The 15,765-nt window shown below is 37.7% G+C and overlaps 2 protein-coding genes and 1 non-coding gene across 3 annotated transcripts; all 3 read right to left on the reverse strand.

Annotated features, from left to right (window-relative positions):
* Window positions 1-2,442: 2,442 nt before the first annotated feature.
* Window positions 2,443-6,916, reverse strand: nrm (nurim). Its single transcript, XM_029442816.1, has 4 exons — window positions 6,751-6,916; window positions 4,854-5,047; window positions 4,526-4,702; window positions 2,443-3,693 (listed from the first exon to the last, which is right to left on the reverse strand). The coding sequence occupies exons 1-4, from the start codon at window positions 6,899-6,901 to the stop codon at window positions 3,391-3,393; spliced, it is 825 nt and encodes a 274-aa protein (XP_029298676.1). The 5' UTR covers window positions 6,902-6,916; the 3' UTR covers window positions 2,443-3,390.
* On the reverse strand, window positions 6,429-6,501 carry trnak-cuu (transfer RNA lysine (anticodon CUU)). Its single transcript has one exon. It is a non-coding gene; the product is annotated as a tRNA-Lys (tRNA).
* A 5,061-nt stretch (window positions 6,917-11,977) lies between the features above and the next one.
* limd1b (LIM domains containing 1b) lies at window positions 11,978-14,159 on the reverse strand. The gene is made up of 6 exons (XM_029443709.1): window positions 14,034-14,159; window positions 13,223-13,324; window positions 12,901-12,968; window positions 12,715-12,777; window positions 12,235-12,365; window positions 11,978-12,074 (listed from the first exon to the last, which is right to left on the reverse strand). Exons 1-6 carry the CDS (start codon window positions 14,065-14,067, stop codon window positions 11,978-11,980), a joined length of 495 nt encoding a protein of 164 aa, XP_029299569.1. The 5' UTR covers window positions 14,068-14,159.
* Between the last annotated feature and the right edge of the window lie 1,606 nt (window positions 14,160-15,765).

Here is a 15,765-nt window from a genome sequence, read left to right on the forward strand (position 1 = left end):
ACCGTCCCAAAGCTGTCTGTGTCACTCAGACCATCAGAAGCAGATCTGACATCCACGTGCAGCAGACAGACGTCTCTCTCCTTTTCTCTGTCACCCAAACTGTCTTGTCTCGCCTTCCTCCTCTGGATGATGCCTCGCTTCCAGGCGGGCATGCTGGCAAACTTATACTCCTCCTCTTTCTCTCTCCTCTCTCGCTCCTCCTCCTCTCTCCTCTTTCTCTCCAGCAGGAGTTGCTTCCATTCTGGCAGAGAGGAGACAGACATGACAGAAAAGGTTTTGGACAAGATGGTTGCCGTTCTTCTTCAGGACCTCTGGGAATTGTCTGCAAATAAGGAAATTATGAATTAAATACAATTCTCTCTCACAAAAATATGAAATATGAAACTTTTAGGACATAACACAGTATACAACTTCAAACTACACAAGTGTAATGTCAAGTTGATATGTCTTTTCAATGCTTAATAGAGTTTAGAAAGATGCAAATCAATACAGAATCACATTGTGGGACAACATTTATCAACACAAGCCTGCAGTCCCTGCAGTTAACCAGTTCTTTAACGGAGTATAACTTTAATCTTTTACACAAAATAATAATCAAAACATTCATCCAATTAACTTGCAGCACATTATGCACATGTAACAAAAACACCACTCTTTGTTATAGTGTGATATTTATGATGAAATTGTCAAATCAAACTCACCAAAAACCCAAAGATATCATTACGTCCGCTTCGACTTTACGGCTGTCATCTTGTCTCCAGTGTGCGTCTTGGCTGTGCGTAATGAGCAACACTCCTCGACGGATAATCTACTTCGCAATAACTAACAGATTAATATGTGCTCTCAAAACATTTGGTTTTAAAACGACGTTAAATCACCCCACGACCTGACTGAGCATCAGAGCATGAAAACACCTCCGTCGGTGGTATAGTAGTAAATATTTCCAGCCTCAGAGCGGCAGCACTGTAATCCGTTAATTACATTAAATTCCGTCAGGAGAGTTTAGTGGCACACACCATATTGTCAGACCTAAGAAAAGGCGTTTAAATGACCGTCTGCCCGGGCTACAACCCCCACCCTCGTCTCATCCCATCGTCCCGCGAGGCTAATTGGAAGAGAGGTGGAGGTGGAGGGGTGTGTGAAACAGAGCTGCAGGCATGATCAGCCTCCCTCATAAGGCATGTTTTTGAGAACTACTTTATTAGTTTCAGTCATGATTATTTACATTTTCCATGCAACTATCCTTCATATAATGCTTGTTCCAGGAATGAGGCTGGAGACCTTGTTGTAACAAGACATGTGAATATGAAACACAACCTAATCCACTTGAAAATGGTATAATCATTTTTTTAAAGCCAAAATATAAATAATATAATAATTTTAACATAACACATATAAAAATATGCATTTTATTGGAAAATAAAGTTCCCTGCAGGTATCCTATCAATAGTGTTGCTCATCTAAACTGTTTATATGTGTTATAGTATTTTATAGTATCTTTTTCCTTTTTTCTATTCTATATTTATGTTCTTTCAGTATTTCAGTAGTTTTCCTGTATTTATATGTCCTCTTAATATGTTTATTGTATGCACCAATACACCAAGACTAAGCTCTTGTAAGTAAAAACCTACTCGGCAATAAACCTCCTTCTGATTCAGAGGTTAGCTGTTATTTTTTCAATTCTCTGTCTTCTACTGATCTTTATTTATTCAGTTTATTTCTCAGGGACAGTGCATATCATTAAACATTACTGTAAATGTGCCAGAATTATCCAGAAGGCTAGTAGTCCCTGACCAGGTGTGAAGTTAGCAGCCTTAGAACAAAGTTTATGCGACTTTAATCACATTATCTCGCTAAGTTGTTTAATAGCTCAGTGCGTTCCAGAGGCTTGCCTTAGTTCTTCCTTATATTCTTTCTTTATATTCTGCCAATATTCTGCCAGCTATATATGACTCCCCACTAATCAATATCTTCTCCAACATCTATTTAATTTGATGCAAGCTTTCCATGTTGTTTTAGAGGTTTTGAAATTGTTCGATGTATTGCAGGACTGTTATATTTGACTGCATTAGCTTTATGTAGGTGTACCTAATGAACTGGCAACTAAATGTAGGTCCATCAAATTCTTATCTTGAATTAACTAATTGAGTTCAAGACGGCAACATTTCTTGTTTTGTTAGTATTCTCCTGTGAAATGTCAGTTGTTATTAAGGTTACAGATCAAGTGGCCTTTTGCTAGAGATCAAACAATCATGTTACCTTGACAGCTCACATATAAAAAGAACCCGCCAGAAACTAATGACAATGAAAAGTTAGTGTAAAAAAGTGCAAATAAACCAAATGAAGCTTCTCTAACTGCTATTTGGCCCTTAAAAATAACAACACACCTGAGAAGAAGACATGAATAGAGATAAAACATAAACACGCCACACACCTACAGTATACAGCTTATTACATTTATTCAACATTTTCTTGAAAATACTGGAAGTTATTATTGTCATTACAGCGAGGCCACAGTGCAGTTAAACTAATACTAGTATACAATACCTGTTGAATCAAAGATTACAGTCATTTGAAGTTGGAGAATGAATGACATAGGCATTAATACCAACTGTGTTCACTTTGTTCATTAATGTTGATGTGTCTCCAACACAATTTAAAGACACCTGAAGAAATACATTCATAATCTCAGAAATGCCAGTTTTCATTATAGCTGCAAAATGTGAAAAATAAGCTGCATTTTTGTGCTTTTACCAGTGTGACATCTTAGAGTGACATTATTTTTCAACGACAATTAAACTTGCAATTAGTGTGCAGAGAAATACAGTGTTGGCACACTGAATGTAACAACCTATAAAAATAGACTATATGATAAACAAAATAAAGTCAGTGTAGTAAAAACAAAAAATGAATATTTAGAAGGTGTTATTGCAACATTTTACATATAATATCAATTTTAGACACAAAATAAAAATATTGCAATAATACCCTCTATATTCTGATTAAATTTAGGAATCTTTCTTTCCTAGATGTAATCAGAATATAGAAATATCCTCAAAAAAAGGGCACTTGGAGTAACCTGTGACTCGGATCCGCTTCAAAATGAAAATCGTGCCAGTAGTTTTTCAATAATCCTGCTAACAGACAGACAGACAAACAAACAAACAAACCAACAACAAATCCTTGGCGGAGGTCCTAATCTCTTTGTAGCAATTGTATTTTCAAATAGTGGAATAAATCCTTTTGTAATAAAACTCTCTCTTTCTGAAACCACATATACAGTGAAAAGAAAACTTAGTGTCAAATTGAGTGTGGTAGAAATGGCCAGAACAATATTTATGTTTCATATGAAAACAGCAGTCACATCACAGCAGTGAGAAGACCTTCCCTTCACTTCTCCTTGTGGTCACTGGTGTCGGCGCTGCCCTGGTGCGGCTCGGCAAAGAGCTGCAGCTTGCTGTTAAGATGGACGCAGAGGTAGGCTAAATCCTGTTTGTCCAGAGAGTGTGCCAGAGCCAGGTAGGTCGACAGAGTCCCCGCCAGCAGGAGCCTGTCCAGGGACAAGGCCGGCAGCAGCCACAGCACGACACCCAGCTCCAGGCACACCGGGTGGCGGAGGTGAGACAAGAGGCGCTGGGCTCCAGGTGACTTGTGAGACAGAGGGTCTCCTAAACCGAGACACTCGTTATACACCTGAGAGCATAGGGGAGGTTGAGAGAGACAAATTAGGTTACGCAGTAGCACCGAACATTTTAGAGGTTTTTATAATCCCAGATTTCACACTCCCTGCCTGCTACACTCATTTTGATCCGAGTATAATATCATGTTGCTGTTTTGGCATCAAATCAAAATGAGCATTTTAATCCTGGATGAAGATGTAAATGAATTAGCTATTTCTATTAACTGAAATGTTGATCCTCTTGATGTTTTTATTTGAGCCCGCTGAGGTTTGTCTGCTAAGAAATATTTGGGGTTAGAAATTGAGGTTGAGAGGACAAAATAGCTGCTGATCAGGTAGAGTCCCTTGAAGTAATTAAGAAAAGAATAAAAGGTCAAAATAAACATTTTGAATGCTTGTTCTGCTAATTTCCACCTGTTGTTCACTTTACCAATTAAAGTTATGGGACGTCTGGGGGCCTAGAGGTTGAGATGCATAGTATTTACTGTAATCACAACATCCAGTGTCGAGTCAACCTGCGGTCCATCTTTATTATATTCCCCTTCTCTCTTTGTTTCCTGTCACCTTTCAATCAGAACCAGAATCATAATCCGGTTTATTGCCAAGTAGGTTTTCACGTAGAAGAAATTTGCTTTGGTGTATTGGTGCACAACTGAACATAGTAAGAGAACATTCAACTAAAAATAAAAGCAGGTAAATATATATAAAAAAAAACTATAAAACATATGAAGAATACTGTAAAAAGATGAACAACCTGTACACAATCTGAATTAACATGAAAGCTGCACAACTGTTTGCTGCCATATAAAGGCAAAAATATGAATTAAAATGTAATACTGATGTTACCTGCTTGATGCCCAACAGTTCAGGGTAATCAAAGATCATGAGAATGCTGCACATGATTGCCCAGCAGAGGAAGTGCAGACTGAAGCAGAGCAGAGGGAACCAGATACTCCAGGGTGCATGACGCACTGACCACAGACAGGGAGCGCCAGTCACAGGCTGCCAGTAACGCATCAAGATCTGACACAGGAGGAAAGAGGATGATGATGCAGAGTGGTTTAGGGAAAAAAACCTGTATTATAAAGCCAAACCTGTCCAACTTTAACTGCTGTTTGAAGATGCTATCTTTTAAAATGCAGTAGAGTATTACATTGGAATCGTGTTGCAGTACCTGGAGTGCCAGTGCGGTGCTGAAGCAGTATGCTGTCCTGTTCAGGGCCCCCAGCACTGACTTGAGGGCCTGTTTGACAGGAGACCAGGCGAGCAGACTGTGTTGTGTGATGAAGAGAGCCAGCAGCCCCAGATCCACAACAAGAGACCCGAGGACAGAGCTGTCCTGCAGGGCCACCGACCACGGTATGGAGTCTTAGATGTGGGCAAATGATGTGAAGAGAAAGGTCATTTTAAATTCATATCACCGGTTATCAATTATGTTTACATTGAGCATTAAAATATAGTCATTAGAAATTGATTTGTCATTATGAGTACAACCTCACAAAGCAACTTGATTGATTGGTCTTTATTTCAGTCTTTGAATTCAAATAAAACTGTAGCTTATTCAGAAGATACAATAATAATAATACTTATATAATACTACTATATATACTATCGTATAATAGTATGAATAATATAATACTATAATAATACAGTCCAGACAATATTTGAAGTTAGTTACATGCGTATATAGGCCTATATACACAATTACAGTACATATAAACACACAGTACATACTGTTACCCAGTATGCCTCTAAATAAAATGTATTATTATTATTATTTGGAGCAGGCAACAGGGTTAATTAAGTCCTTCACTGAAGTTTATTTAAATCTTTTTGCTCACTGTTACTAACCAGTCATGGCCTAATAATAACACACTGGTGTCCATGAATGGCATTAAGAACACACAAGTACTGTTTGCAATCGCTCAAGCATTAAATATGCCACAGAAATATATACATAACCCATAATTACATTGCACCAACGACCTATTTTACTGCCATACAATCTCCAATATCATCGTCCAATCACGCCGCTCACTGTCCATTGTGAGAATGGACCTGAGCCAATCACGCCGCTCACTGTCCATTGTGAGAATGGACCTGAGCCAATCACGCCGCTCACTGTCCATTGTGAGATTGCACCTGAGCCAATCACGCCGCGGGATCACATTGGACCTAAACAAATCACAGCTCGGCTTCTCTCCGCGCACGTCCTTCCTCACGCTGTTCGCTGCTGGATGACATTGGAAGTGTCGCGAAGCGTAAAACAGTTCCTCAAAGTAAGTAATAACATTAAATGTTTTTATTTTCTTCTTCCTTATATTTCGATTCTTTACTCAAAGTCTTTTTTTCACTTGGTCGGCAACTGTCTACGTCACGTTATACGGCAAATTCAGTCGGCATAACGTTAGCATTATGCAATCGCTAATGTTTCTACATGCAATAACGTTAACTGTAATATTCATGAGTGGAAACAGCCACGTGTCCAAGTATTCACAGTAATTCAAGTATGTAGTTATAAAAACGTATCAATTACCTTATCCTACAGCTACTGTAACGTAGATATTATGATTGCCATTTTGTGATGCAAGGTTTCACAATAAACAACGTTAATATTACCTACTGTAATGTATGATTGCTATTGCAACAACACACCATGTTAATGCTCATACGTATATGAAGATATTGTAAACGTTATTATTGAAAGACTGGTAAAATTCGGCCAGCACAAAATAATTAAAAAGATTGTCGCCCAACGTGGGGCTCGAACCCACGACCCTGAGATTAAGAGTCTCATGCTCTACCGACTGAGCTAGCCGGGCACTGAACCCTTGTGGTGCATAATCAGAATTTCAACTTATACTCAATAATGATTTATAATAGAGATTTACGCTTTTGGTACAGTACTTAAGCAAGATTAATAATGATTTTTTTTATCACTATAAACCATACTTTCTTTTGTGTTATAAAACACCCTGTATAATGTGGCAATTACGTATAATAGCACTGACTCAAGCCCTGACAGCCATGTCATGTTAGTTACCAGCAGCAGTCTACCCAGAGCGGCTTACCTTGACACAGTGTCGTCTCCCCCGTGATGTTGTGGTAAATGGCTCGAAACGATATAAACCGAATAAAGTCTGCACCGGATATGAAAACAAACGCAAAGTTAATCAGAGAAACGGTGCCGAGAGCCCAGCCACGTACCGTGACTGACGCCATTTCAATCAGCGTTTATTTTCATTTAGCAACTTCCAGAATAGTTTCTTCCGGGAGGACAGTTTGTGTAAATACCGATTATTGACACACGGTGTCGCTGCTGAACCAGTAGGAGAGGGCATACTGTAAGTTTCTCTGTTGTCTCAGTGGGTTTTTTCAGGGGGTATTTGATGCATTTGGTTCATCCTACAAGTCAAGGCCACGTTATAGTACATATTGATGATATATATAGTTTAGTTTTGTTGAGAGAAGGGACAGTGCAAATTAATACATATGTTAAATAAAGAGAAGCCAGAATTAGCCAAAAGGCTATAGTCCCTTACCATGGTGTTACAAAAGGCTTCATAAAATACACCAAAACAAAGACAAAAATAGGCTAAATTGTAATTGGTTGCTGAATGATCTAGATCAAAATAATTGGATATAGATATACAACATTATTGTCCACCAAAAAATATAAAAACAACAGAACAAAATGCGACTTATAGAACAAACATGGCAAGAAACACAGCAAACTAGTAGAAATACAGATAAAATACTATATTGTAAAGCATATACCATAGAGCAGGGGTGGGCAATTAATTTTTACAAGGGGCCACATGAGAAACCCGAGCTGTGTTGGAGGGCCAAATCAACAATACATTGAACTTAATTCTGCTCAATATTCATTTTCTCCCATTGTAAAAAGCAGTACATTATATATTTTGATTAGCTGCTACTGGTAATCAAAAGAATAAGGATATTCTCTTCCAATAAATATATGAAATTGTGGAGTGGGTCAAATAGGAAAATACTCCTAGAGAAGTAATAAACAGTAAAAACAATCATTACATCAGTATTCTTCACAAACCAATACTGAATCGGTGTTTTACAGTATGTAAAGATAAGCAAGTAATCAACTTTATACAAAAAGCAATAAGTGCTTTTGATGTTTTTCAGTTCACTTTACTTGTTCAGTGAGAAACATCCAGTCTGTCTTGGGCTTGAACAAGTGCACTGAAATGTGGTTGAATGTCTGAGGTGGATATGCGCAGGACAGCTGACAGGTGATCATCAGTGATAGATGATCTGTATCTGGATTTGTTGAACTTCATCACTGAGAATGTCTGTTCACATATGTAGGTAGATCCAAAGAGGACCAGAATCTTCTGAGCATGTCTCCTCATGTGTGGAAAGAGTAAAACTCAGGCAGTGAGACGGACCTAAAGTGCTACTGACAGAAGTGTGTCAGACTGCAGGTCAATGAGTTCAAGCTGAACATCACTGGGTGCATCATCCACATTGCATGTAAATGGGGAAAAATCATGTGCATTTCATTCTCCACTGTTTTAAAGTCTTGAAATCGCCTCCAAAACTCACCATGCAGTGCTTCTAACATGGATGAGTACCTGTGGAGGTGATCAGCTGATGGTGTGGCTTCCTTCAGTGTTGGCAAGTGGGTGAGAATGTTGTCCTCCATTTGGCTTGAGAGAAGCTGCAACTTTCTCATGAAAGCCTTCACTGCGCTGTACATTTCATGCACAAAAAGGCCCTTGCATTGCAGTTTGACATTTAGTTCATTCATTAGTGCTGTCACATCTACAGCAAAACCAAGGTCTGCCATCCAGTCTGCATCTGAAAGCTGTGGGACGTCTTTCCTTTCTTCACACAGAAGTCTTGACTCTTCTTTCAGGTCCCACACTCTTTGTCCAGGCTGAGCCACCTGACAGCGGCGTGGTAGCCTATGTCACGATGTTCAGTCTCATTTTCCTCCAAAAGTGCAACAAACTGTCTGTCACAGTGCTTAGCCACATGTGTAAAAGAGGGTTGTTAAAAAGTGAATGAAATTGAAATGAAGTTTTCACAAGCATTCCCATCTTGCACTAGCCAGTAAGAAGATGTTTGAATAACTGATCACTTCTATAATGTAGTTTTCTCTGTGCTGCACATTATTCTTGTGTGTAATGTTAGGTTTCTTTATCTCAACCCTAGTCATGCAGCAGTTTGGAGGAGCATCTCCGCAACCAGCAGGGTCGGCAGCCATACCTCCTCGCTGTTGGGCGTCAGAAGAGCAAGATTGACAGCTTCTACATCACCACGGATAAGCATTTCATCCCACGCCAGGCAAACCGCTCCCTACCTTGGGGCTTTCAACGAACTTTCCAAAACCCATTTTGTGTTTAATTTGTCGTACGATGCTGCGTTAATGAATTTTTACACATTCTTGCAGACAACAGTGTATAACATTGATGTGGGGAAAATGAAGGAGTCACCCAGAGTCAGAGACTTGAGAGCCAGACTGCTTGACCTGCTAGTACCGGTCTCACTCTCTGAGTAAGAGGCTAAAACAATACTGACCGGTTTCATGTGTCAGAATTTGTATCCCAGCAGCCAGAAGTTGATGGTGTTATACTGGAACCGTTGATAAATGATATAAAATTACTGAAAACCCAAGGCCTTAGTCTTAGTAGTGTTTGATTAAGAGGAATGATTCTCAAACAGTATACAGTGAGGAAGATCCCAAAATGATCCTTCGTGGAAAAAATATGTTTTATATGCATTACAAATGTCTCCAAGACAACTTGAACTCTGTATGGTTTGAAAAAGACTTCTACACTTAACTCATTGAAGTATTTCCATGTTTGAAATAATTACTCATTTGATATAATGCATGACCTTCTTGAGGGTGTGACTCAGTGTGAGATCAAATTGCTTTTTGAATATCTCACAAAAGACTTAATATCACAACAGAACTCGCTTTTCAGGATTTATGGTTTTGACTACGGATTTTTAGAACGAAAGAAACGTCCCACAAAGTTAATTTTGGACAGTGCTGGCATTGGTTTGAATTCTATTCAGACATTGTGCCTTGTGAAAAACATCCCACTGTTTGGTGACATCATTCCTGCAGGAAACGAAAACGGGAATGTGTTACTGTTGTTACTTAAAATAATGAACATGGTTGTGTCACTTTTTCTCACTCTAGGTACGACAATATATTTAAAGCATTTGATTGTTGACCACCACAAACTATTTAAGCACTTGTATTCACATAGAAACTTGCTACCTAAGCATAATTCTATGACCCACTGTATATGTGGTCTATGAGGTATGAAGCCAAAGACAAGATGTTTAAAGATTATTTCAAAAACATAACAAAATCACTTGCTAAAAAGCATCAGCTGGCTATTGCTTATCACTGGGAAACCTTCACCCTCAAATAAAAAGAGTATGGACCAATTAAGACTTATTCCCTCAGAGATGTGAATGTGGTCAACAATGAAATGCTTGAAATTATTTTGTCAAAAGATGTTTTCTCACCTAATTGGGTTAAAGTTGATGGTGTAGAATACACATGTGGACTTGTTTGTCTTTTGTCAAATATGTGATGTACTTTTGGTTGAAGGTAACACATTTAGTTTATTAACAAACTATTCACCGAGAATTCTTTTGATGACCATCATCGTGCATTTCAAGTGTTACAAAGTGAGGAAAGGTTCATAATAAAAATGTCTGAGCTTAAATTCCATAAGCCATTTGATATTCAAAGCTCATACAATGTTTCAGATGAAAGTTTGTACATTATACCATGAAAATGGCTTTGTTTATTGGAATCAATTAATATGTTATTTAATAAGCTCATTTACTGATGCAGACCTAAACACATGCATATTATCATACAATTGTCTTCCCTTTGTCAAAAATACAAAAGTTCCCCTAATGATGGTACTAAATACAATATTACAATTGCACTTTCGCAGTGTGGTCATCATACCTGTCAACATTGGAATTTCAAAATAAGGGACATTTTCTGACTCCGCCCATACCGCATAGAGCAAGGTTTGTGGCCCAGATCTTTTATTTTGTTTGTCAGGATGCTCACAGCTTCATCACTTGTCCTTACGGGGTTTAATAATTATTTTGTTGGCCATGTAAACTTTTATAACCTGTTCATTTCATACAGACCATGAATATAATAAAAAACAGACCCCACAACTATACTCAAGACATTGGATCTATTCGGAGTGACTTTATTGCAGACAGGAAATGGTTCAAAATTCTACAGTTTCATTATCTTAAAACGTGTATTTTGTTTTTAATGTTATACAAAACAAGACCAGCAGAAAAAACACAAACAGATGTATGTCAACCAGCTCCAGTCTTCAAATGAGGTTAACCTCTCCACTGTAGCACTCTACATGGTAATTTCTGTCAAATGATACAACTCGAATAGACTCTGTAGACCCCTGAAAGAAAGTAAATAATAAAAGAAAATAAAGTATCAATTACTGCTATTTGCCAATAAGGCGAGACACTTCAGCCACTTTTGAGAGTTTGGGCTATTTGTCTTCTTCAGACTAGTCGAAAGAAAACATCCAAAATACATATTTCGGTTTTAATTTTACTCACTTTGTTTATTTTCGTTATTAGATTTCTTCTAAATTCTTCCAAAAAGTTAGCATTAGATAATGCCTCATTTGCATATTTTAACATCACATTTCAGAAAACTTGTAATACAAAAAATAATCGTCTTAATGTAAGTAATCAACTGGGGAAGACTGATGGTGATATCTATTAGTTCATACTTTTTACCCTATTTCCCTGTAAAGTCTGGCTAATGTATGGAATTTAACAATACATATATTTTAAAACCTGTTTTCTCAAAATTAGTTGTTCTCAGACTCTCCACTTCAGTAGCACTGAATACACCAAACTTTCCAATTTAATTGAATTCCTATCTATATTCTGAAGGTTTTTACAGAGGGCTTTGTTTGTACATTGTACATTGTATTTGTTATGGTTGTTGACACACTATTTCCTGATTTATGGAGTGAAACAAATTGATATCCAAAATTCCCTCTCTAAAAATCTTTGACTTTAAAATGTCAAACTAATGAAACAAGAATTTTGAACCTGGCTTTATCCAATGTTAAGATCTCTCTATGCAAATGATCACATATCTAATAAGATGATGCATTATATGAATATTTAAACATAACGTTTCAGAAAACTTGTAATACAAAAAGTAATTGCCTTAGTATAAGTAATCAACTGTTGAGGTTTCATGGTGATATTTATTAGGTAAATATTTGACCCTATTCACCTGTAGTGTCTCCCCTTATTCAAACGATCCATGCAGCTCACCTCAGTTGGCAGTATCGGCACTCTGCACGCAGCACACAGAGGAGCCTGGACCCTGAAACCATGAAGAAGTCTCAGTAAAAGGTCACAGAAACTCATAAGTGAAATCAGTCTGGGTGTGACTTATCTCACGTCTGTCTGACAGGGTTTGGTTTCGTCTTTTGTCTGAATTAAAGGGCTTGGCCCATTGTTGTTGTCCTGCATAAGAATCTCACTTGTGGTAGTCGCTGACACAGTAAACTCTGCTGTCTGCGTCGACAGTGAAGGGCCGATCTTCCAGGCTCTGTCTGCAGACCACACAGCGAAAGCAGGACGGGTGGTACGACTTCCCACGAGCCTGCAAGATCTGACGATGCAAAATGAGCTCTTCTTTACACAATGTGAGAGCAGGTGGAAAGTAACTGAGTACAATTCATCAAGTACTTATGATGTATTAGACTGGATAAAGATAAAAAAAAATGGATCCCATGGTGAAACTCACAAGCTACCCACACATTAATGCATTAATATTTCTAATTCAATGTTTGAATATACATTACCCTGAAATGGTAAGTAACATTTTCAATGCAGGACTTGTAACAGAGTGTTTTTACACTGGTATCAGCACTTTTATTTAAGTAAAAGATCCGAGTACTTCTCCACCGCTGGTGAGATCATGCACCAAACGCTCACACAGTAAATGAATACATACTCACCATGTCCGTGATTAAATCCCCACAGCTGTTACACACTTCTGAGGCTGGATGAGCTCCTGAGCACTACATTAAACAACAAAACAATTCCCTCATTAAATGTCTGGTTAATTGCTGACATTTTTTCTCGAACTATATATAAATCATATGTTTGTGTAAAATTGAGCTGTAAAAATAAGATATTCTTACCAAGAAATCCTCCTCACAGTAGATTCTTCCTGAAACTATATAAAATGGCTTGCCAGTGAGCTTTCTACCTAAACATGACCCAAAGGAACAAAGTGAATATTTTCCATAATGCGACATTTGATAACATACTGTTGTTTAATTAATGTTCAGCAATAAAATAATTTTTAAACAATACACAGAAACATTTTTTGTTTTGATTGTTACTTCATTATTCATGAATATTTAATGTTATAAAGAAATACAAAATATTTTAAATCAGGTTTTGAGGGGCTTTAAGATATTTTGGAAGCAAAACATCCGCCCTCACATCTAGAGGACTCACTGCAAACGCTGCAGGTGAAACAAGTGTCATGGAATAAGTGTCCCATCGCCCGACAGGCTCTCCCTTCACCACACACCGCTTTACTGCAGCTTGTACAGCTTCCTGAATACACAACAAAGAAGAAACACAAAGACCTGGTTACTGTGAAACCTACGGAAGAGTATCAGGGCCAGACGTAAGGAAATGAGAGGAGGAAGACTTTTTGTTTTGTTTTGCATTTCAAGAATAAAGTCGAAATGGGGGGAATATAGTCAACATTTCAAGAACAAGGTTGAACCTTCAGTAATAGTGCCAGGCATAAGAAAAAAATGAATCAGATGAATAATCTTTTCATTTGCATTTTAAGAATAAAGTTGACATTTTGAGAATAAAGTTGAAATACCATTTTGAGTATAGGGTCGAAATACTTAGAATAAAGTCAAAATATCGAGAGTAAAGTAGTAATATCAAGAATAAAGTCAAAATGTTGAGAATAAGTCAAACTAGTGGCATTAGCACATACGGTTTACTGAAAGTAGGACTTCATTCTCGAAATGCAAAATAAAATACAAATCTTCCTTCTCTCATTTTCCCCCCTCATGCCTGGCCTTCATACTCTTCCATAGAAACCTGATTGTCTCTTCATTGACTGTAAACATACTGTACAGACTAAAAACACACACACACACACACACACACACACACACACACACACACACACACACACACACACACACACACACTGTAATAATCATCTGTTTTACAGAGTGCTGGAATAAATAACCACTAAAAAACTATAGAAAGGTAAATATTCAGTGTATTCCGTCCTTACCAAAGTACAGACTGGAACTATAACTCGGGTCCATCTTCTACAGTATTTCCCCCAGTTGTCTCTGGCTGCTGGAGGCTACATTACGACTGTCTGGGGGTCTAATTTTATGTGTGGTGCAGACAGCTGTAAGGGGAGCTGCTATCTGGGTTCATGGGTGTTGCATTCAATGCTTTTGGTCTCAAAGAGGCTTCGACTCTTCAGACCCCCTGACTCCTCCGAGGCTGCTGAGTGGGTGGCAACAGGCGGGCCAACTGGTATCCTTTAGCACAAGTAAGAGCACCACAAAGGATTCACACTCTTTATGCAGAATGGCCCATTTCAGAGTAATACATATTATATCATTAGATTATAATTATCGATGCATTATTGTGTATGTCACTTACTGGTAAATGTGGAGGTCATTTTAATGAATGTACATTCTGCTGGGTACTTTCCCCCTTCAGGCATTTGATCTTAATCTATAATATTACATCATAATCTATTTGTTGATAATGTGTTGTATTATTAATCTGAATGTGCAAAGTAACGTAGGTTAACATATAAATGTAGCGGAGTAAATAGTACAATATTTACCTCTGACATGTTAAAGTATAAAGTAGAAGAAAATAGAAAAGTAAGGTACAAGTACCTCAAAATTAAAAAGTAAATGTACTTAGTTACTTTCCTTTCACAAGAGGACGTATTCAGATCCTTTAATTACGTAAAATGACCAATACAAGAGTGCCAAAGTAAGAACTGCGTTCAAAAACGTACTAAATTAAAAGTACTTATTTTTCCTGTGGGTGTTATATTATGATACATTGCATTATGTCATTATTATTGACTCATTCAAATGAAAGCAGCTTTGTGCTGTTGTAGCTGATCGAGGTGAAGCTTTTTTAAAATGACTTTATACACAGGTAGTTTAGTGCTGTGGTTTCCAACCTAAAGGGGTCGGGTTCGGTCTGAAGGGTCACAAGGCCCTGAGATGATTAAAGCATCAGGAAAGGCAAAGCAAGGTCAATTTATTTGTGTAGCACCTTTAAAGTAAAAATAACCAATATGAAAAACACATCTGCCTTCAAAAACAATCTTACACTTCATTCATAAATGAATCAAAGTAAATAAACATACGAACCATCATAAACAAGCACACCTTCTTATCAACCCAGTGTGTCCAAAATGCACTGAGGTCTCCATTATATAATGAGCACTATGCACTGGCAAAGAGTCCTAATGTATTAAATATACTTATGTACTGCAATCAACATTATCTGTGCATGAACACAATATTGAACAGGAGCTCTGAAACCTATTCAATCTTTAGTCATAAAAACGTACATACATTATAACGTGATGCTGCTCATATGTCTTGTGTTACTGCCCTCATGTGGACTGTTTTATAACTCCAGGAATCAGACCCGCCCAAATAACAAATGCTGGTATTTGTGCCAAGTGAGCAGAACAAATCATAAATTAAAAAATATGGTTGTCTGCATTTTGTTTTCAGTATTGTTTTATGGACACTTAAGATTTGACATGTTCTTTTTAATAAAACAAGACGGCAGACATGACTATCGTCTATCTATCGTCAACAATAAACAAATGTATCATCATAACTTATAATGTCTCCATATACAGTGCATCAATAGCTCAGTGTAAATGATCTCAATGAACTCCCACAAATAAACTTTATCCATGAAACTCTCCACAACACATGTTTGGGGCTCCTGGATCCAGTACAGTAACATTG

The sequence above is a fragment of the Cottoperca gobio genome, chromosome 11 (assembly GCF_900634415.1).
Source record: "Cottoperca gobio chromosome 11, fCotGob3.1, whole genome shotgun sequence".
NCBI lineage: Eukaryota > Metazoa > Chordata > Actinopteri > Perciformes > Bovichtidae > Cottoperca > Cottoperca gobio.